Genomic DNA, 24296 nt, shown 5'->3' with positions numbered 1-24296 from the left:
TTTTTTAAAATTATGTATAAATTTTTATTTATTTTTCTAATAAAATTTCACATAATTTTTTATTTTTTATTTTTTTGTTATAATATTCAAAATATAATTTATTTTTAATTGATAGGTATATTTTTTAAGAATATAAATTAGAAGAAAACAATTAAAATAAACTAATATAATTAAAAATATATATTTTTATATAAAAAAAAATTATTAAAATGAGGTGCATTAATAAATTTTGAGGTGCAATAAAAAATTTTACATAAACTAATTTTTTGGTAAATATTTATACTTTTACGGTTAATTTTTTTTTTTTATATATTTTTACGGCATTCATAAAATTAAAAATAAAAAAAACTACATGAAAATAATTAAAAAAAAAGCAACATCCAAACAAAATAGAAACAATATATAAAAAAAAATAATATACAAATAACAAAAAATGAACAACAAAATAACAAAAGTAAAATATAAAAATACATAAAATGACCGTATTTTTTATAAATAAAATTTTAAAAATATTTAAAATTTTTTACAACGTATTTTATTTTTTTTAATAATTTGTGTGTGTATTTTTTTTTTTTAAATAATCTCCAAATAAAACTCCTCTTTTCAATTTTGTTAGATATATTAACATCCAAATTACTTTCCATTTTAAGTTTTTAAATAATACAGTACAAGGAGGAGGAGTGAAATTGAAATTTCAAAAGAAGTATTATTGACTATGAAGTAATATAGAGTTATGGAAGGATGTTTTTGTAATTAATTAAAGTACAAAAGTGTAAAAGTGTCTTGTCCTTTGTAGCAAAGAAAAAGTAAAAGGAGACGGGTCTTCAGGGTAAAAAAGTAAACACAAAGTCAATATACTCACTCCACTATCCACTACAAGTACTATACATACTAGTAGAGTCAATGACTCAATTTGCTAAAAAGTCCTTCATTTTCATTTTATTTATTTTATTGAGATTAGAATGAAACTCACCGTTGGATTATTATATCGAACGGTGATGAAACGTGGAGGTTCCCATGTTAAACTCGTGTCCCCTCAGCTGACACACGGCATCAATGGCACGTGATTCATTTCACAAACGGACGGTTCTGATTTGCTCTTCACATTTTCCCCTGTAACGCTCACACATATAAATTAAAAATGAATATTAAATACTTCTGTATATATATCTATTTTATATAAAGTGTGCCTATATAACAGAATTTCTTGATTTATGAGAAATTCATGGGTGGGTGACTTTTTATTTATATATAATATAATAAAAATAAAATAAATCTTATTAAATAAAAAAAATACGATTAAATCATAAAAAAGGACTTTTTATATTTGTTCATGTATCAGAACCAACATCAATAGCATAAATTTTTATGATTGCATTAATTATTTTTTTAAAAAAAACCAATGCCTCGACCTCTCTCACGATTTTCTCTCAGACCTCACTTGCCATTTTTTTTGAAGATATTTGAATATTATTGATACAATTGGCAGCCGTAGGGTATACGATTGAAGCCTCCCTCTACTGCAATTCATCTTCTCTTCCTCTGTTTTCTATCTACTAAATAATAAATAAGCTCCTTTTTTTTTCCAAGTTTCTAATATAAATTTGAAGGAACAGTAAATATATGTGTTGGATCTTTTGTTTTTTTTGAACTGATATATGTTGGATCTTAAATATAAATATATATATATATATAATATTTTTTTAATATACAAAGGAAATTTTGAAATTATTTTTTTTTTGGTGGAAATCGATTTTCAGAATAGGAAAGTTAGCGAAAGTTAGCAGGAGGCACAAAGCTCATGACGAAATTGTGACTCTATACAAGGTATATATTAATTTGAATTAAAAGCTTTCTTTCTTTGTTTTTTATTCATTTTCTTTAGTACATTGTTATTGCTTGGGGTCAAATTGTTCTTCTATTTTTTTTTCCCTTTCGTATTAGTGGATTGCATGAAAAGTCTGCCATAAACTTTCATAAATAATTCTCATTGATGAAAATAATTTTAACTAATTTCTATTTGAAATATGGAAATAATTCTGAGACAATGCCCACTATGTGTTTGTAGAAGTTAGCAGTTGAAATAGGTTTTGCATTAATGCTAGAATAGAGTATGTGCATTCCAAAGGGTTCTTGCATAGAGATGTCAAACCAGATAACTTCCTAATGGGTCTTGGCAGGAAAGCAAATCAGGTAGTTTTCTTTTTATTTCTATTGTTTTCTGTATATGCATATGTAGATTTCCATCTACTTTGATTTTAATCTTATGCATTCTTTTATAAACCTCTGCTTTTACTTTTTTCGATCTCTAATATATATATCATTGTATTTGTGATTAGGTTTACATTATAGATTTTGGTCTTACAAAAAGATACCGGGATCCCACCTCAAACAGACACAATCCTTACAAGTTAATTATGTGACCCAATTAGAAGCTATATTCACTTTTGAATTTGGCATTCGTGCTGCTCTTTTCTTGAGAGAGTTTTATTTGTACTCATATCAATTTAATATTTAGAGTCACCACAACTTTAAATATTATGTGGTTTCACAATTATTAAGGGTCAGTTTTGGAAAGGAATACAATACAATAGTATATATATAGGATACTAAAGAGAATTGGAGAGTATGCAATGTATTGAGTGAATGGAATCTCTATTTGCCTAGGGTCGGTTTTGTACTTTCTTGTCATTAAATAATTATACTAATATTATTTTTTTTGAAAAAAATTACTATTATGTTTTCTTTTTTATAAAATTTTAATCTGTTTTCTTTTATTCTTTTTTAAATTATATATTTCTTTTCATATAATAAACATTTTTTTAAATAGTATATTTTTAAATAAATTATATATAATGTTGTCATCAAAAATAAATATTCAGAATTATAAAATATTATTTAAAAAGAATTAACTATACAACTAAGTATACGTGGATTGCACGTAACTTTTAGACATTTGTTATCTTTACCTATCAACAATTTAGAGATTAAATTTTAATATCTTTTTTATTTAACTTAAATTTAAATTGTGTACGCTTTATTTTTTGAACATTGATTTTTAGTTTATTTTTAGATTAACTTAAGAACAAATTGCAGTTAGATTATCAAAATTTCTTAAACATTCATATATTGTATTCAGTATTTACTTTTAATTATTAACAATATTATTTACATTAATTGAATATACATATATTAATAATCTCAAACAATAATTAATAATATATTTTTTTTAATTATTTATTGTTAGGACTGTTCATCCGATTCAATCCGCACTTTTTTTGTCAAACAACATCCAATCCGCACTAAGTGCGGATTTCATTTTTTGGATCCAATCCAATCCGCACAATAGCTCAAATCCAATCCAATCCAATCCGCAAAAGTACGGACTGGATCGGTTACTTTGGATTGGTTACTTTTTAATATTAAATTATTTAATATTTATAAAAAAAATATTTTTTTCTTCACATAACTAGCAACAAAATAAAATAAATTATAGTTATTTTATGTCTACAACAACACATTAAATTAATAAAATAACAAATAACAAATTCAAAGGAAAAAAAATTGTATATATAAAAAAATATTTAATTTTATTTTAAATTGTATGTAGAAAAAAAAAATATATAAGAATAGAATATACATTTTATCTATTAAGTTTTATAATATAATTGTATTATATGTATTACTTTTAAATTACTATTTTCTTTACATTAAAATGTTATTTGTATAAATAATTTTTTAAATTTGTTATAAATATGTGTGGATTGGATTGGATCGGTTACTTTTACCTGTGAATCAACATCCGCACAAGTGCGGATTTTGAATTTTCCAATCCAATCCAATCCGCACAAGTGCGGATATCCGCACTTTGTGAATTGGATTGGATTGGATCGTGCGGATTGGATTGGATCGGTTATTTTATGAACACCCCTACCCTATTTATTGTATTATTTTTTAAAGGGAAATTTGATTTTCTATGCTTAGAAAATCAAAAAATTTGATTTTTAAACCAAAAATTTAAAACCTAAAAAAACTATTCCTTTTTTTTCAAAACCCCAAAAATACCCCCCTCATTATTCTCAACCATCTCTCTCTCTTCCTCCTTTCTCTCTCAAAGCAATCCCACCCGAAACCCAACTAAGAAAGCACCAAATCCAACCGATCCACCTCCGGCGTTCCACCCAAAACGCCGATCGACCACCACCCACGGTGAACCACCGCACCCACGGTAGACCGCACCCACCCACCGACGGTAGACCGCACCCACCCACCCTAGATCGCACCCACCCACTTCGACCGCCCCCACCCACTTCCCGCGATTTTCCCCGAAACTTTTTTTTTTTTTTTCCTGCGATTTGAGAGAGGGAAGAAGACAAAGGTAGATGGTCGGACCTTGGGGGTCCGATGGTCGGACCCATCGGACCCCCAAGGTCAGGCCATCGGACCTTTGAATTTTTTTTTTTTTTTTTTTTTTTTTTTTTTCTCGCGATTCCCGGAGAGAGAGGAAGAAAGGGTCAGATGGTCGGACCTTCGGTCCGATGGGTCCGATGGTCGGACCCATCGGACCGGAAAATCGTCCAGGCTTTAATTTTTTTTTTTTTTTTTTTTTTTTTTCTGTAACGATTTGAGAGAGAGGAAGAGAGGTGCGATGGTCGGACCTTGGGGTCCGATGGGTCCGATTGGTCGGACCCCATCGGATCCCATGGTCCGACCATCGGACATGGGGTGTGGGATTATTGGGACCGGCTAGATAGAGAGAGAAAGAGAGATAGTTTTAGTTTGGGGGTATTTTTGGGGTTTTGAAAAAAAAGGTATAGTTTTTTTAGGGTTTTAATTATTGGTTTAAAAATCAAATTTTTTGATTGTCTAAGCATAGAAAATCAAATTTCCCTTTTTTAAATAAAGCGAAACACATCTAGCATAAAATTTTGTATATATACGTGCCTTGCACGTAGCATTCTACTAGTACAGTATATATACATGTATATATATGTGTTCTCAGTTTCTTCATTGTAAAGCTCAACGGAGTTATTTTCTCGGAAACTGGATGGAAAATAAGGCAACTCTTTTATATAATTTCGATTTCTGGCCTTATAATATACTGACCTGTGGATACAATTTTATGTATATATTATATATGTAAACATATAGAAAGTTAGGGTTTAGACTTTAGTGTTTGAAAATTTGAGTCACATTTTAAGGGGATTAGTTAAAGTTAAGAGGATTTTGGTAAGAGAAGGAATTGGAATTTGTATATGTATATGTATTTGTAATTTTTGTGTTTGGGAAGTGAGAAAGTGAGCTGATGCTGGAGAAATGGACACAGTCAATCCACAGCCACTGCAAGTGAGACCGTATGTAGCAGAAGGAGGAGGTCATATCGTGCAGTTTGCAGTACTGGGAGAAAGCAATGGAGTTTGTTTTGATGTTGATGTTGTTGGAGGTGGAGGTCGAAGCGATTCTGTGAATGGAGGAGTTGGAGATTCTCCGAGGGATTTCGCAATGGTTGCCTGTGGAAATTCCGGTGTGCCTTCTCGGACTAGTGAGCTCACCATTGCGTTCGAAGGCGAGGTCTACGTGTTCCCGGCGGTAACGCCAGAGAAGGTTCGGCTTTGCTTTGCTATAGTAATTTGATTTTTGATGCAATAATTAACATTTGTGGGTAAAGATAGTGTAATAAAATGGGTTGTATAATTGCGTTAGATGCTAAGAAATGATAGTCAGCTGTTACCAACTGTTTGTTTTTATTAATTTTGTTTGTATAGTGTTGAACAATGAGAAATTTAACCAAAAACCCTTTATTTATAGTTCTTCTGGTTGTTTGTGTTAAGTTTTTACCTCCTTATCAAAAAAAGAAAAGAGATCAGGGTATTTGAGAAAACTTTACACATGAAGTTGATTCTGCTGCCACCAAATTGGAAAGTTACTCGGTTGGATTCCTTTTACAAAATGTAGATTTTAGTGGTAAACTCGGAACTTATCTTAGTTTGTGTAATGAGTGAAGATGGAATGTTGCAGGTGCAAGCAGTGTTGTTACTATTGGGAGGGTGTGATGTACCCAGCTGCGCTCCTAGCTCTGAATTTATAGTAGAGCAGAATAGCAGGGTATTCTTGTACACAGTTCCTTTCCTCTTGCAAGCTTAATGTTTTGTTAACTCTAGACTTTTCTTTAAAATTACATTAGGGTGTGAGTGACTTGACTCGAAGTTCAAAAGTTTCGCGAAGAATTGCATCCCTCATGAGGTTCCGGGAAAAGAGAAAGGAAAGATGTTTTGAAAAGAAAATTCGATACACTTGTCGGAAAGAGGTTGCCCAGAGGTAATGTGCAAGATTTCTGGGATTTGCCAAATAAGATGATTTTTTTTATTTATTCTTACTGAAAGTAAGCTCTGATGGTTTATAGTAGTATAGACAATGGAGCTTCAAAAACTTATTTTCGTTAGGATGGAATGGCCTTTGTCATTATTTTCATGGTTGTGTGTTTTACTACATTGATTTGTTGATGTTTTGAATAAATTTACTTTAGGTTGGTTTGGTTCAATTTTACTCATGATATTGTTGGTCTTCTAGGATGCATCGCAAGAATGGACAGTTTGCATCATCAAAAGAGTCTTGTAAAACGGATGTAGGAAACTGGGATTCAAGTGATGGCACTCCTTGTGCAGAATCTGAGTGAGTTAGTCTGAGCTTTTATTGGTTAAATTCATAGCTATGCAATATTTTATTTTTAGGGAATCATTCTGCTGCTGTTACTTGGTGATGCTGACGTGTTCCATGTTATTTTTATGTTGCTATTATAAGATTACGTAAATGCCAACATTGTGGGATCAATGAAAAGTGTACTCCTGCAATGCGCCGGGGCCCTGGTGGTCCTAGATCACTTTGCAATGCTTGTGGGCTCATGTGGGCAAACAAGGTAGGCCTAACTCTTAATCAATCAAATTTAGAGATAATAAATGTTACAGGAGATTTTTTTTTCATTGAGAAAAAGGAAAGAAAGGAAAGTAAAATGATCTGTGCTATCTCGAATCACAATGCATTAAAGCTGCTCCAAGTTTTTCAAACTATAATGACTAGTATCAGTAAACTTTTGTCATATTACGTTTCTATGCCTACTCAGGGAATTATAGGTCTTCTTTATAGTTTATACCTTATTTATGTTCTGCTTTTATTTACTTATTTTTTTTGTCGTGATAATTCTGTACTTGAAGGGAACTCTGAGAGATCTTTCCAAATCAGGAACAGGAAGGGCTATTACTTTTGATCAAAATGAAATGGTATGTATTTTGAGCCATACTGGAAATTTTTCCTGTCTTATTGTACCATGTTGGGAAAGTGCATCTGGCACATCAGATTCATGTTCAATTCAGTTGCAACCTAACTTTTGTGAGATATTTTTTCATTTCAAATCTTGTGCCACTTAGCAATTGCCAACCTTAATTATCTTTCACTTAAGTGCTTTTGATCTATTGCCATCATGTTTTTTATGTTGCCACTATATTTCAATACTCTAGTCTGTAATAAGAAATCTAGCCCAGAAGGTTATGGTTGATGGTGCTCATGTGGTCTTTAGGAAACTACAGGTGATGTTAAGCCTTTGGCTGTGGAGGCGGAAAACTCCTATCATGAGCAGGATGGTCAGGTGTGATTCATTGGATTGTTTATGCGTATTCAAAATGCACATTTATGGCGCGGCTTTTGTTTTGACTCTATCATTTTCTCTCTTCAGGGAAGCCCGGATGAGATTAAGCCTGTCTCATTGGATTCTGAAAATCCTTCCTTGAGGCTGAGTGATCAGGTATTCAAAATTGCGTCATAATGTTCTGATGATTTCATGTTGTTATCAAATTCTGAATTTTCGTCTACTGAACAAACTACAGAAAAGGCCAAAAGTTTCCTTTTCTAAAATGCTTGTATAGATCTATGACTTAATTTTGTTTGTGTTTTTTGTGGCTCATTATCACATTTAATAATACCATAATGTGCAGGAAATGCAGGATTTGCAGGACCTGCAAGATATGCACGAAATACAGGGAACTAATGCTGAAGTAGTAACTGATCATGTGTCAATTCAAGTAGAGAATTCATCAGTTGAGCTTGACGAGCAGGTATATGATTTGATTGATTCAAGTATTGAGGATTAGACTGAAACATTTGCTATTGTATTCTTCATGAGCTCTCCATTTGTTTGTTCCTAAGTAACACTTAACCGTATCTCCGTTTAATGCATTTTATAGTGCTAGAGATTTGAAAATTGGAATTTTCTTTTTGATCAAAATTAAGTTTAAAACTTTTTCTCGGTGTATTTTGCAGGAAGTTTTAGATGAATTTACCAACACATCAGGGACAGAATTTGATCTGCCCGAAAACTTTGATGACCAGATATCAGTGTTTAACAGTCTAACGTCAAATATTGGAGACTAACGATAACAATACAGGATTTGGGTAATAGAACTAGCTCTAAATTTTTATAAAGGTGAAGAAGGTACGTACAGGTTGGGATATATATATATAGGTACTATTACTACTCACTTCACTAAAGCCAATAGTAGTATGGTAACTTTGTGAATTTAATGTATTTGTGAAATCTGGAAGAAGAAGCACCACACATGGTTTTCATGACCCAGAACCTAGGTGTGCACTACTGATCACTACTCTTACTCTAACAGTACACTTGATTATCAGAAAATGAATGGTTTATGTTTATAGACACAGGTTCCTTCATCTGTATTATAGTGAAGAAGAAATTTTCATTCTATATATAGTGTGATTAAGTTTCTGGATTCTGTTCTCTTCTCTCTTAATATTATTCATGCTTCTTGTATTTTTTTATATAAAGGTTTCTGATGAAAAGCACTATATTTGTTACATTAATTTCAAGTATTAAATTTTTTATATTAACAAAAATTAGAAAGTTCATTAATGATTACATGCTTCTCGAATGGTCTCTTACCATTTTGATTTGTTTAGAAAAACAATTAAAAAAATGACTTCAACTACAAAAAGTCAATGAATTGGAGCTTCGAGTCTTATTATTAAAAATAAGATAAATATAATAAATTATACTTCCTCTAAAGTAGGACTGTGGAATCTATCTAAATTTTTGTGGTTTCATAAATTTCTCTACGGGCTCTTCTGAGAAGGGAAAAGTAATAGAAATAGAATAACTATGGCTGCTAATATTTACTAACATAGAGATGCATTAAGCAATATCTTGTTCTCATGGTGGCGGCGGCAGCAATTCTGGTGGATTAGATTGTCTTTCGGGCGTGTCAAAGGTTTAGCTCTTTGTCTGATACTGATCATGTGTGGTGGCCGGGATACCCCGAGCCGATATTTTGGCTGTTTTTCGGTCTGCTTAATGAAGTTCTCTTTTAGTCCACAACTACTTGTTACGAAAATGTAATATCTCAGTCTTTAACACTAACAAAAAACTAGGCCCCATTTTAATGATTTTCTTTTGTTTATTTTTAGCATGAAATGAATTTTTGTGTGGCTGAAAGTCAAAAAGGAAAGTAGTGGATTTTTGGCTTTGTCAAATTGTCAATTACATGGACGGTGGACCTACCTAACCATTCTTCCCATTTACACCAAAAAGATTCCAAAACAATGAATGGGATAACGAAACCTATCTATATATATTTCCTTTATTCCCAACCCCTATAGTGTATTAGTAAGGAATATTTTTGTAAATTAAAATACTATTTTCTAAATATAAAAAATTATTCTTTACCAATTTCAAAAAAATTCAAATAATTTAACATCCTAGATATCTTCACAGATGTTTTTTTTAATGGGGGAGTTTAATGAAAGGTCTCTTTAAAACAAATAAAATTTATTGTTTAATTAAAAATTAGTTAATAGAAGAAAAAGAGAGGAGCAATCACATATATTTAGTTTCATAGATGTCTTTTCTAATAATGAATGATAATGTGACAAATAATATCCCTCGACAATGCATGTTATATAAATACCCATATTAATGATTTTAAAACATCATGGATCGTGTATGTCTAAGAAATAATTAAATGTATTTATATTGAAGAGAAATCAATAGCCCATTCTCTATTTCTATTATGATCTTTATTGAAATTTCTATTCCCATGATCCATCCCACGACCAGTGACGAAGCTAGAAATTTAGTTGAGTGAGGGCTTGAATAAATATTAAATCAAAACTAATAAAAATAATGATAAATGTATCTTTCAAATTTTCATCTTCAACAAAACAAAATAATACTATTGACAAAAATAAAATAAAATATTGTCAATGGTATTAATTTATTTTTTAATAAAGTATTATTTTTTTTATTATTTGTATTGGGTACTACTTTTAAAATGGGCTTGATTAGAATAAGAGTAGGCTCATGAATCATGATTAAGATATTGAGTGAGGGCTTTTGTGAATTGGACTTTAATAAATTGAGCAAAGTGAATTAATATATGTATATATCTACATATAAAAAATTTGATGTTTATATTTGAGTGAGGGCTTTAGCCCACATATGGGCTAAAGTCCCTCCGTGCCTGCCCACGACAGAAGGCAACTTTCTTATCTAACTTTTCCCACTCAAAAATGAACATTTTCAATCACATTTATTTTTTCTTTCTCCACTCATTTCTAAAGAAGATATTTAAAAAAAAATATTTCTTAGGTAACAAATCTAAAAATTAATATATGTCACACATGATATAATTTACACATTTTGCCATAGAAAAATAGTTCTTAATATTAAGTGAGGATTGTTGGTGTTGTAATTGGTTTTACTTGTGTAAATGAGTATCGATAGAAATACCAATACATTGGTCTTTGAATTTTAGACTCCCTCCTTCGGCTAATATTGAACTTGGAGGCTCGTAGCCTATTTCGTGTTACAATTTAGGTGTTGTCAATGGGATAAATTTCCTCTCCCCTTGAGAGAAGGATTTTGTTAAAGAGATCTTGCGGTATTAGAAAAAAAAAAAGAGACCTGGCAATGTTAAGTAAAAATTATGGTATCAACAAAAATTAACAAAGATAACTGTCAAGCATTCAAGTGTCATAAATTCTGAAATTTTATAACTGTTATACCTCTCTAGTTAGTACAATTAATAGGTTTATTATGATTGTAACAATCTCATGGTCACAATTCGTAATGTTTACTTACTACTTTATAAATAGGTGAATCTATTACCATTCAAATGGGGTTGATCAGAATAAAAAGACAAAGTAAAAGTACTCTTTTAAAAGTGGACTAGACAGATTGAAATTCTATTGAACTACTATAATTTTCTATGGTTATTTTATATTATTTACATACTTGCACATATAATTTTATTATTTTTTTGAGTACTCGCTATTCTGAGTGATTACTTGTATAGATTTGGTGTTATCGAAAATTCTTCCGACAACAAGTGTTATCTCAAGTTTACATGAAGATGAATTTCTCACTAAGAGAGTTCTCGAGTAGAATGGTCTCCTTCGAATAGAGTAAAAAAAAATGTAACTCTTAAGCACATACGTGTGCATCGAACGGTGGTGTGTTTTGTCCAGTGAAATGATGGCACGATAAACATTGTTCCGAGAGCACTGGTGGTTGTATGAGCGAGAATGCTATATAGAAGGAGGCTTCTAGTCAAGAAAGGCACCTACAACAAGGATTAAACTATTGTGCATTTTGCGTAGTAGGACTGGTTGAAGGCTAGAGCCGCTCTCCTAATGATTCCAAGACAAGATGAAATCAGTTGTTGTTGTCCCTCGTACTGGATGGCTAATCGCACCAGCAGATGTTGCAATACCATATGGGAGTTTGCAGGTGTCAACGCAAAACTCAATAACATTGCCAATACCTACCAAGGGTACCTTCTTCCACTACTTTATGGGGCGTTTGGTAATGAGGTTTAGACTTAATAAAAATGAGATTGTAAAATTTAAATCAAATTTGAATTTTGAATGATAAGGGGTTTGTGTTTCCAAGTAGGCCTCACTTTTTAAATTAAAATGGTGGTAATGTTAATCCCCTCAAATGCATGAGTTTCATATTCCATCCAAGTTTACTTCTTCAACTCAAACTCACATAATAAACACCCCATTAGGTAGCGTTTTGTTAGAAAGAATGAAAACATAACTAGAATCAGAATGACATTCCAATACTTTAAAATAATACCTAACAAAAAAATAAAATAAAACTTGTTTCCTTTTTATTTCATTTCATTTCATTCACTACAACCAAATGTCACCTTAGGCCTTACTATTGGTATTTTGGGATAAAGGGCCTCAACGATATTTATGTCATTTATTAACATAATATATACAGTTGGTAATTTAAAAAAAAATGCTAATTAGGATTTTTATTTCCTAAACTTTGACATGTACCAAATCATGTCTCTTGAACTTTTAAGGTCGGTAAAAATGTCTCTGAACTATTGAGATTGTTGAATTTAAGAACTTTTGTCCAATTTTAGTAAAAAAAAGTCTAACATGGATGAAAGTTCAAGGAGCATGATTTAGTACATGTCAAAATTCGAGGAGCATGATTTGGTAGTTATTAAAGTCTGGAGAACATGGTTTAGTACATAAACAATCACTAAAATAGTAAAATTGAATGAAATTAGATAAAAATCCTTAAATCTAACAATTTTAATAATTCAAGCGAAAATTTTAACAGCTAAAAAAGTTCAAGAGACATAATTTATTACATATTAAAGTTTAAGAAAAAAAAATTGTAATCAGTGATAGTAAATAGAAGAAAAAGAAAAAGAATAAAGGTATCAATAGTTTCACTAAAAAAATCCAAAGTGAAAGTACACAAATACCCCTTCCAAGTTCCAAACCGTTAAATCATCAATTCCAACGGCCTACTATCAATTATTATTTTTGAAAAAGAAAAAAAGAATAATAATAATAATAATACATAATTCATTTTCCACGATTCTCTTCTCAACCCACTCACTCACTGTGCACTACCACTTGTTCTATTTTAGATCTGAATTTTCTCGGCATCCAAACAAACAAAATAGTCTTTGATCTCTTCATTACACTCAAAATCAGAAAACAATGGAGTCTCTCATCTCTCAATTCACCCTTCTCTCAGATCATGCTCTTAACGACAAGAACTTCGACCCATCCACCATCGAAGACCTAATGAAGCTCTTCGAGGTCGAAGCTTACAGATCCTGGGCCGCCTTGGAGCTCGAAAGCCACAACGAAGCGGAGGAAGCCGAGATCGCCTTGGAAGAAGCAGAGGAACAGCTCGAATCGGCCATGGAAGCCGCCATGAACGAGTTCAGAAGATTCGAGCAAGAAATGGAGAGAATGGCGGAGGAGGAGCTTAACAGCTTGGAAGCCAAAGCCGAAGGAGCCAGAAAGATGGGTACGTTGATGGAGAAGGCCGCTACCATCGCTTCCAAGAGGTATATGGAGGCGGCTCTCAACTCGGCTACGGCTTCCATGAAATCGGCTTGGAAGGGAATCTCTTCCAACAAAGTTCATCCTTCCTGAATTCAGTGAATTGATCTACCCGAGCCGAGCCGAGCCGTGATAATGTGTAACTGTATGTACGCTATGAATATAAATCGAGAAAATTATCAATAATAAGACTAATTTTTGGATTAAATGGATTTTCATTTTTTTTCTTTTTTTTTATTAATCAGCTAGAGCTGAGATGCAGTCAAGTGATATAAATGTAAAATATAGTTCACTTAAAAATTTATTCTAATGATAAGCTAAATTATGATACAAAAATCTCAAATAATTAAAAATGATTTAAATTTGGATGCAAAAATTTGGAGCATCACAATAAATACTATGCTTTTATATTTATTATTAGGGATAATTGCGGCAAAAGTCCCCAAAAACTTGAGGTTGATGCCGATTAGTCCTCAACCTCAAAAATTGGCGGTAAAAATACCTAAGGTCCCAATTTTTGTTTGTCCGTTAGTCCATTTTTCTAACAGACCCGTTTTCTAATTCAAAATACCACGTGTCGATAACTAATTGGTTTAAATTATAATTTTAATTCAAAATAATTTAAAATTAAAAAAAAAAAACTAAATAAATTATTTTAAAATTATAAATTATCTTTTTCGTTTTTTTTTCTTCTTTTTAAAATTTTCAATTTTTGTTTTTTTTACCTCTCTACCTTCTTCTTCAACCTTTCCCCTTCTCCAGTGGCTCCTCACCATCACCAAAAATCACTATCACCAAAAATATCTCCAACTCCATTGGCAATAACATCAGAATCAGACACCCATTTTTCATCAAACTTCACAACAGGCACCTTCCCTCCAGGATTCACTTGCAGAAACATACACAACATCAAACATAAACACAATTCACATATTACACTACATACCATGCAGTGTCGTTTTGTAATTAATTTGACATACCATGTGGGTTTGTCACTGAGATTGATGAGGTGCCTGTTGTAAGGTATTTTCTTCTCCTCCAAAGTCAGAAGTACCCTTTGGCTAAATGGACCTGAAGTGAAGAAACCAAAAAAATCTCAGTCAAATATAACCCAAAAAGAAAATAATGAAAAGCCCAGAAAACAGAGAAGAAGATGTATGATTTTACAGTCTCCAAGAAGATGAGGAGCACCACCACTGTTGCGCACATCCGAGAAGGAGAAAAGGAGAAAGACGGACAGGAAAGGGGCTCGAGGGTGGAATATCGGGGTTTGGGTTTCGATTTTTCTGGGTTCATTTCAAGCTTGCAGGACCGAGAATGGCCGGCGTCAGATTTGGGCGGGGCTTAGCTTAGCTTATAAATCACAGAGTATCTCATTCCCCATTTTCACTATCATCTCTCTTTCTCTCTCTCTCTCTCTCTCTCTCTCTCTCTCTCTCTCTCTCTCTCTCTCTCTCTCTCTCTTCAACCAAGCTATCGCAATGGTGTTGTTCAATGTTTCCAGAGTTCAGACCAAGCCTTTCGATGGCCAGAAGCCTAGAACCTCTGGTCTCCGCAAGAAAGTAACGTTCTTTCTTTTTCTCTGCATTTCATTTCGATTTCTTCATTATTTTCATTCTGGTTTTCTTAAATTTCCATTGATTTTGATTCGATTGTGCTTATTTGTGTGCATATGCGATTTGTACATCAGTGAATTGAAATCGAAATTGCTTCATTGAATCAGGTTGATCCGTATGGGTGGTTGATTTTGGTTTTGGATTTGGATTTGGATTTATATGAAATTGTAATTGAATGGGATCTTATCTGCTTGTTCTTTGATATATAATGTGTCAATTTATTTATTTTTGTTGATTTTTTCTTCGGTTCTATTCTCTTGAGATTGAATAAAAAAAAAGAAAATATAAAATAAAATAAAATAAATTTATAATTTTAAAATATATTTTTTAGTTTTTTTATTTTATTTTAAAATTTTTTAATTAAAATTATTATTTGGACCAATAAAAAATTGACACGTGGCACTTTATTTGGGTTTAACGGATCCGTTAGAAAAAGGACCAACGGACAAACAAAAATTGGGACCTTAGGTATTTTCACCGCCAATTTTCGAGGTTGAGGACTAATCGGCATCAACTTCAAGTTTTTGGGGACTTTTGCCGCAATTATCCCTTATTATTATGTTATTTTTAATATTTTATTAATAAATTTTAATAATATTTTTTTTTGCATTAAATAACTTATATTATAATTATTATTTTATTATTAAATTATACATTTAATTTTGTCTTATAATTATTTTATATTAGTTCAACTCTTGCATCCTTGATTCATCTAACTAAAAAATAATGTTAATAATTGAAATTTTAGGAAAATAAAAAGAATCCAACAAAATCATTATTTTTCTAAAAAATAATTAACAATAAAATAAAATAAATTATTATTATTTTATCATAATCCAGTCTTTGCAAAACCACAAGGCTTTTTGAATTTTAAATTCTATAAAATGAATTGCATATGTATTGTGCTCTTAAAATGAGAAGGGTTATACTAGGAAGAAAGTATTTTGCCAATGTGGGATTTGAGTATACATACATATTAATGTATGTTGGGTCATTTGACACTCATATTTATGCCACATTTTTAAGAAGTTTGAACAAGCAAATTTAAGGTTGAGATGAGATGTATAATCATAACTAAATCTTTTTAAGCTCATCACATACATGCACATTTCTTTCCGATGGACTTACCATATATTATTACTTTCTTTGATTAGTATGTTTTTGAGTGATTTTTTTATTTTCTTTTTTAAAAAAAGAAAAAATATGGCTGATTTGTCTTAGACTCACTTACCTCACTATAATTTAATAATAAGCCTCACTTGTCAGTGATGGAAGAAAATTGTAGTAACACAAAATTCCATTGAAAATAAGATAGGGAACAAAACATAACTTATTTTTTTCAATTTTTTTAGAGTAGTTTACGGTTAAATTCTCTCAACTGTTATTTCATTTGCATTTAATCTTTTAATCTCAAATTTTGGTAGTAAAATCCTTCAAACTACTAAAACATTAATAAATTTAAGGTGTCATCAATTTATCTCAGTTAAATACCAGCATGTATTCCTTACGTGAATTTCTTTATACACATGTCATTTTTATATTAGTACACATAATATAATTATTTAAAGTTATAAAACTCACTTTAAAATTTATTGTAAAATTAAAAAAAAAAATAAGTTTTAAAATTATTTAAAATATACATATTCTTGTCATATTTTTTTTTGTTTTCTTTCTCTCTCCCTGAGTCCTCACTCCTGTTAGAGATATTATTACAATGGAAGAAAATCAAAATATTACAACTCTATTGTAATACAATACAAGGACCAACAAAGAGATTAAATAAATGTTACAACAACATAATATACAATATATATACACTATATATATTATATATAAGAAATATAGAAGAAGATAAGAACACATGCAATATAAAATATGTGTATATAATAAGAGAATAATATATATGTATAAACACTCACTCACAACCTTGAGTACGTAGATTAGTGGGGATCACCATGACTTGAACAAGGTATTACACCTTTGTCCAAAAGCTTATTTCCCCCTATCTCTAAGCACTAAGGGAACTCTCTAGGAAATAGCTTTGGGAATTATCAAGCCTTATGGTTTTCTAGCAAAGTGCTTTCTTGATAGAAAACTTCATCTCCAAAATGAGCACCTTAGACCTCTTTATATAGTGTTTAGGATATCACCATTTGAAATTCAAACTCATAACCCCTATAGATGTTATGGACTCAAATGTAACTCTTACACACACCATAACTCCTATAGCATTAAGAATTTCAAATAAAGGTGTGTAACATCTTTTACACTCTTAATGTTGGTGATAATGGTGGAGGTTACTCATAGTAACAACTCCCCAAATGTTACAAAAAGATGACAACTAATATAGTCATATGTTACATATTATTAGTTTATTACACATATTTAATCTATATATTATATTATTATAAATAATATAACAATCCCCCACTAGATTAAATATTATCTCTTTAGTAACAGACTTGTAACATTTGTAACATTTATTTAATCAATCAAAAATATTATATCAAAATATAACATTCCCCCGCTTTGATTGACTAAATACACACTTCTAAAGAAATCTTGCTTAGGTGCATTAGGTAAAATGTCTTTCGACTTGAATTTTACCTTAGTGTAGTTACCACAAAGTTTGATGAAATTTTGGTTGCCGTAGCATTGAACCATTATTCCTTTAATACAAACCGGTGATAACACACACACCCTCGCTAATGCTCACTTGAGACCGCATGTCTCGCTCTTTACTGCAGATTAATGGCCATGTGCAAAATTCCAATTCATGGACTCTCTAGAGAATACTCCCAATTCTCATAAGAGGCGGCACCACCTCTAGCCCATATAGGTGGAGTTTTAGTGTCTCACCACTCTTTAGACACTTCTTAAGCTTAAGTGAGTTTTCTTAAGCTTAAGCTCCATTAAAAAACCTTTTGGTTTTAACCCTCAATTTTCACAACATGTACTCATCCATAGATGGGACAATTGAGTACCATATTCACTCTATTAACTTGTTAGTACCTATTGAACTTAAGACTAGATGTTTACTAGTGTTAAGATAGGTTACCATCAATGAGCAAAACACTAAGGGAGTTTAGGTCCCATCCCTCGAAAATTCTTGCTTTAATCTTGTACGGAGATTAAGCGATTTGTTATAACCTCTCACTATTGATTCCATGTGAATCATGCATGCCAAAATATAGTGTTCACTTTGTGACCACTTTTCTCCTTAAGTACTTAAGCTTTGAAAATTCAATCATAAAAGATTAATTTTCACACAACTCAAATTCTCAATAATTTTGATACCAAACATATCAATATTAAACACTAATTTAGACACCAAACATGTCTAAATTGCACTTTATTTTAAGACATCAAGCATGTCTCAAATTCTCATATTGGAGTGTGCACCCCCACACTTTCACATTTGAATTATCAAGATAATATCTTGATTTTAAAATATAGAAGACCACTTTGTCTCTATAACTCTTTTAATTAATTTCCTTCTTGAAATTATTTTCACTAAATTTTGACACCAAAATATGTCAAAATTTTACATATGCACATAGCCAAATTTGATTTAGAATTTGAATTCAAAATCAAATAAATTAATCAATAATGTCTCAACACATTTTGATTAAATTTGTGGCTCACCCCCACATTTTTACCATAAAGTGTATATAAAATATCACTTTTGTGTATTTTCCTCTTCAAATGACTCTTTAAGGCCACTTTAAAAATACCATTTGACATTTTTAGTTTTCTCAACAAAATTAAAATATCAAACTCACATTACTACTCATAAAATAATGTGATTATTTTTACTCATAATTTTAAGGTTATCTCCTTATTGAGATTAGCCCAAAATTATACCAAAGTTAACAAAATTCTCATCAATTTTGTTCACAACTTTGATCATTTAAGATTCAAAATTGCTTCTCCAATTTTGTTATCTTTTCACTATTTTTGAATCCACATTGATTCATTTACTTTTGAGTCCAAAATTGCTCTTCCAATTTATGGCTCATTTCACAAGTTTGGATTCACTTTTAATCCATTTGTTCTTGCTTATGACAATGCAAGTCCAATAAAAGTGTAACTCTCATAGTCCACTTTTCCTTATCTCAAATATGAGATGATTATCTCTTATAACCCAATAAAAGATGTAACTTCTCAAAAGCCATCTTTTATTATCTCATAAAGTGAGATGTTCACTACCAAATTAAAAAAGAATTTAAAATATTCTTTATTCACAAAATAGATGATTATAATTCTCACAATAATAATAAACACTATTTTATTACTATCAACATTATTATCATGCTATGTAACTCATATGTTAATATAATATGTATGTTACTAATCAATATCTCATATGTAACATACACATAATATCAATATTAAATTCACAATATATATGTTACATATCTCGTATGTATATAATATATATACTATAATATACATATATATCATATACACATAATATATATATTAATTACACAACTATATATGTTACATACCTTACACATATATAACATATATATACACATTAATATACATGATATATATTATATACACATATATAACATATATTATGTATGCATGTCTCATATAAATACATAAAAATAATTATTTCTACATATTTAATCTCACTAATATATATTATATCACATGCTCTACATATATATAATATATATTACTCATATATATACATGTTATATATTATATATCTCACATATATACATACAATAACATGATATAAATTTCAAATATCATATATATAATATGATATAAACACATGATCACATATATATAACTCATATATATATCATATATATTACTATCATATAAAAAATATAGTAAATCACATAATATACACCACCATGCTCACCCATGAATGGTTTTCACATATAATCTCTTATCCTTGTGTTCTCACACTTGATTTATCACCTCTTCCATTGAAAAGGGATAAGCTTTTGATTGTTAGAGATATTATTACAATGGAAGAAAATCAAAATATTACAACTCTATTGTAATACAATACAAGGACCAACAAAGAGATTAAATAAATGTTACAACAACATAATATACAATATATATACACTATATATATTATATATAAGAAATATAGAAGAAGATAAGAACACATGCAATATAAAATATGTGTATATAATAAGAGAATAATATATATGTATAAACACTCACTCACAACCTTGAGTACGTAGATTAGTGGGGATCACCATGACTTGAACAAGGTATTACACCTTTGTCCAAAAGCTTATTTCCCCCTATCTCTAAGCACTAAGGGAACTCTCTAGGAAATAGCTTTGGGAATTATCAAGCCTTATGGTTTTCTAGCAAAGTGCTTTCTTGATAGAAAACTTCATCTCCAAAATGAGCACCTTAGACCTCTTTATATAGTGTTTAGGATATCACCATTTGAAATTCAAACTCATAACCCCTATAGATGTTATGGACTCAAATGTAACTCTTACACACACCATAACTCCTATAGCATTAAGAATTTCAAATAAAGGTGTGTAACATCTTTTACACTCTTAATGTTGGTGATAATGGTGGAGGTTACTCATAGTAACAACTCCCCAAATGTTACAAAAAGATGACAACTAATATAGTCATATGTTACATATTATTAGTTTATTACACATATTTAATCTATATATTATATTATTATAAATAATATAACAACTCCTCCCTCCCATTCCTAGATCTGAACCATACACTCCTCCCTCCCATTCCTAACAAATCATCAATGAACCATACACTTCTCCTTCCCATTCGTAGATTTGAGCTTCCCGACGCTGACTCATCAAACGGAGATAACACATTACACTCCAAAACCCCACACTTATATCTCTTCTCTCATAATCTCATCCTCTTTTCTCTCTCTATTTTTTGCACCGATTTTAATGGTGGATCGGGGAAACCCACTTCGTCGATGAACAAAGCTTAACGAGCTGAATCGCCCACCCCAATGGCCTCTCTTGCACGACTGAAGACGAATTCAGGTCTAGGTCGCACATGTTCTGAGACAAGTTATAGGAGAGAAAATAACCTTGGGAATTTGGAAAAGGCTAGAGCAACTGTACATGGCAAAGTTAGCAGCTACCTAAGATTTTCTTGAAGGGAAAATTCTATGGATTCAAGATGAAAGCTACTGTTCCATTAGAGCAGAACTTGGATGATCTAAATATGATTGTTCTGTCACTAACCAATATGGGAGAAACAATCAAGGAATAAGATCAAGTTGTGATCATATTGAATGCGTTGCCAGATCAGTTCAAAGAAATGACAACTGTCATAATGTATAGCAGAGACACTCTCACCCTTGAAAATGTAATAAGCACTCTCAGATCAAGAGATGCAAAACTCAATTGGAAAAAGGCAGCAGAAAAAGAAACTAAAAATGATGAAGCCTTGATGATTCGAGGAAGACAACTAAGAAGAGGAAATTTAAGATTCAGGGATCAATCTAAGTTCAGGAACAATTCAAGGCCTAGGGGGAACACAAGATCGAAATCAAGACCAAAGGAAACAAGGAAATGCCATCACTGTGGCAAGATAGGTCACTTAATCAAAAACTATTGGGAACTTAGGGATAAGAAAAAGCAAAACAAAGATGAAGAGGAGAAAGGAAATGACTCAAATGCTGTAGTTAATGATCACTATAGTTCATATGGTGATGTTTTTATTATAATCAAGGAACAAGGTGAAGCTTCAAACTCAGGAGATGCATGTACCAGTTTAGATCACAAGGACAATGATGAATGGATTCTTGATAGTGGTTGTACCTACCACATGAGTCCAAACAAGGACTGGTTTATTGACTACTCCAAGATTGATGGTGGAAAAGTCATGATGGGGAATGATCAGAAGTGCCAAGTTATTGGTATTGGCACCATTGCCATCAGAAGCTATGATGGCACTATCAAAACTCTCAGAAATGTTAGACACATTCCTGATCTGAAGAGAAATTAGATTTTCCTTGGCACTCTTGATGATGAAGGGTTTGAGTACAAAACTGGTAAGGGGACTATGAGGATCACTAAACGTTCATTACCTGTCATGAGATGTATCAAGAAACATGGCTTGTACTTCCTGGATGGAAAAACAATGACCCCTGCATAAGCTGCAGAAGTCACCAAAGACAAGATCGATTCCAAACTTTGGCATGCCAGTTTGGGCCATATCAGTGCGCAAGGATTGGTGGAGTTGTCTAAACAATGTTTACTCTTAAACTATACTCATGCAAATTTACCCTTTTGTGAGATCTGTGTGCAGGGAAAACAACACAAGATCAAATTTTCAATGAGCAATTACAGAGCAAAATAGGTGCTAGAATACCTACATGCTGATCTTTAGGGTGCAAGCAGGGTCAAAACACCTGGTGGAAATCAATATTTCTTATCTGTTATAGATGATTATAGCAGAAAGGTATGGGTTTTCCTATTGAAACAGAAAAATGATTGTCTTAACAAGTTTAAAAATTAAAATATTTGTTGAAAACCAAATTGATAAAAGGGTCAAATCTTTAAGAACTGATAATGGTCTTAAGTTTATTAATGATGAGTTTGATGAGCTATGTGTAGAAACAGGCATTAGAAGGCATATCACTGTTGTCAAAAACCTATAACAGAATGGGGTTGCTGAAAGGATGAATAGAACACTTCTAAACAAGGTAAGATGTGTTCTACTTGACTCTGGTTTGCCCTAGAAATATTGGGAAGAAGCTTTTGTTGGGTTTTATGCCCTAAATAAAACTCTGTTTCAATGTAATCCAGATTATTCAATATCAATAAAGTAACAGAAGTAATTTTTCATTCACTTGTGTATGTTTTGGTTCACTTAATCAATTGTTTGTCTATTTGATTTATAAATTCATCCAAAATCAATTAATATCATAACTGATAGATTTTATTTAGGCTCATTTAGTGGTGAGCCTATTCAATTAATAACAGTTATTCAATTTAAGGTTAAATTCCTCTCTTTTGGGCCTTGTGTGAGAGTTGGGAGCCTTAGAAGTGGGTGCGACATACTGGACTCAACCCCCCCTCACATGAACAACCCCAATTGTGAAGACCCATTTGCCTGATTTGGATAACTGTGCTAGGTTAATTATATTAGTTTGACCTAATAAAAAATTGATTAGCAACATAATTAATTTCATTCTTCCTTGAAATTAATTTAAGAAAAACATAGTTTGAATAGTTATATTCTGGAAAGCTATATGTATTTTTCTTGTTTTTAATTAAATATGGAATTATAACCATATAAATTCTTTCTGAATCTTAGTTTTATAATTTCATTAAATATTCCTATTTAAGTTGAGATTTAGTTAAATCTATCAAATCAACTTAGATTTGAATATTTTTAAATTTCCTATTATAAATTAAGTTGAGGAATTTTGGAAATTGGTTATTAAGATTCTTTAGATATTTTTTAAGTTGATATTTTCCAAATATGGGAACTTAAAATGGAATATCTTCTAAATTAAGTGGTTACTACTTAATTGGTAATATCTAATTAAGTCATTAGTTGAGGAATATTTTTAAGTTGGGTATTTAGATTTTTCTAAACAACTTAAATAAGATATTTTTCAAAATTATTCCATTTTTGAAATTTAATTAAAGTTTTTACTTTAATTTGTAATATTTCATTTTTGAGATATGGAATATAAATGATTAAACAAAATACATGTTTAAATAATGAGCTTTAATCAAGAGAAATTCGATCTCCATTGTTGGTTTTACATAGCTATTGTTTTAGTGAGTAATCCTCCCTAATGGAGGAACGTTCATTAGCAAGTTAGCGTCGTTTAATCTCGAAAGATAAGTATTCTTATAGGTTTATTTATATGGTTCATGTCCACCCTAATGGTGGCGACTGTGTAAGACTTACAAGAATACGAAACAATGGTAGAAGCTCATAAGATAGAATTGCCTTGACTCTCGCCTAAACGGGACAACGCTGAATTCCAATCTTGATCGAATAAAAGGTTGCTAGAATGTTTGACATTTTAGATGAATTGACAACTCTATTCAATGGATGATGCTTTGACTCTCGCCTAAACGGGACCTTTGTATGGGTTCGTTGGAAACCTTGGAAAATAAACTATGTTAGATTTAGTATTTTTATAACATATGTGATTATTTGTTTTACGAACACCGTGTATGAATTTATAGAACCAAAACCTTACTTCTGTTTATTGATATGTTGTAGTGCCAATATGAATAACCCTCATCCCGATCCACTCCTAGTTAGTATCTTTGCAAAAGAACTCAA

At 31.1% G+C, this 24296-nt stretch overlaps 3 protein-coding genes and 1 long non-coding RNA gene across 7 annotated transcripts; 3 read left to right on the top strand and 1 right to left on the bottom strand.

The window, feature by feature from the left end:
- The first annotated feature begins 1398 nt into the window (after positions 1-1398).
- LOC115718522 (uncharacterized) lies at positions 1399-2841 on the top strand. The gene is made up of 3 exons (XR_004011951.2): positions 1399-1827; positions 2069-2193; positions 2340-2841. It is a non-coding gene; the product is annotated as an uncharacterized LOC115718522 (long non-coding RNA).
- A 2124-nt stretch (positions 2842-4965) lies between these two features.
- Positions 4966-8786, top strand: LOC115718519 (GATA transcription factor 19). 4 transcript variants are annotated; one of them, XM_030647320.2, is made up of 10 exons: positions 4966-5604; positions 6019-6105; positions 6185-6318; positions 6571-6672; positions 6802-6916; positions 7212-7277; positions 7574-7642; positions 7730-7798; positions 7998-8108; positions 8314-8786. In XM_030647320.2, the coding sequence occupies exons 1-10, from the start codon at positions 5317-5319 to the stop codon at positions 8422-8424; spliced, it is 1152 nt and encodes a 383-aa protein (XP_030503180.2). In that variant the 5' UTR covers positions 4966-5316; the 3' UTR covers positions 8425-8786. The 4 variants fall into 4 exon arrangements, with proteins under 4 accessions (XP_030503180.2, XP_030503179.2, XP_060965938.1 ...); XM_030647319.2 differs by having other exon boundaries at positions 7989-8108; XM_061109955.1 differs by lacking the exon at positions 8314-8786 and having other exon boundaries at positions 4980-5604; positions 7515-7642; positions 7989-8112.
- Positions 8787-12697: 3911 nt separating this feature from the next.
- On the top strand, positions 12698-13594 carry LOC115718520 (uncharacterized). The gene has a single exon (XM_030647322.2). The coding sequence runs from the start codon at positions 13036-13038 to the stop codon at positions 13477-13479; it is 444 nt and encodes a 147-aa protein (XP_030503182.1). The 5' UTR covers positions 12698-13035; the 3' UTR covers positions 13480-13594.
- Positions 13595-14084: 490 nt separating this feature from the next.
- Positions 14085-14683, bottom strand: LOC115697648 (glutathione S-transferase DHAR2-like; the record flags this gene model as incomplete). The annotated part of the gene is made up of 3 exons (XM_030624732.2): positions 14085-14285; positions 14367-14457; positions 14554-14683. Coding segments are annotated over 3 exons (345 nt in total), but the record flags the coding sequence as incomplete, so codon positions are not given.
- Between the last annotated feature and the right edge of the window lie 9613 nt (positions 14684-24296).

Source organism: Cannabis sativa, chromosome 2 (assembly GCF_029168945.1).
Source record: "Cannabis sativa cultivar Pink pepper isolate KNU-18-1 chromosome 2, ASM2916894v1, whole genome shotgun sequence".
NCBI classification, from domain to species: Eukaryota; Viridiplantae; Streptophyta; class Magnoliopsida; order Rosales; family Cannabaceae; genus Cannabis; species Cannabis sativa.
Note: the sequence above shows the minus strand (reverse complement) of the source record. Positions and strands in the feature narration are given on the sequence as shown.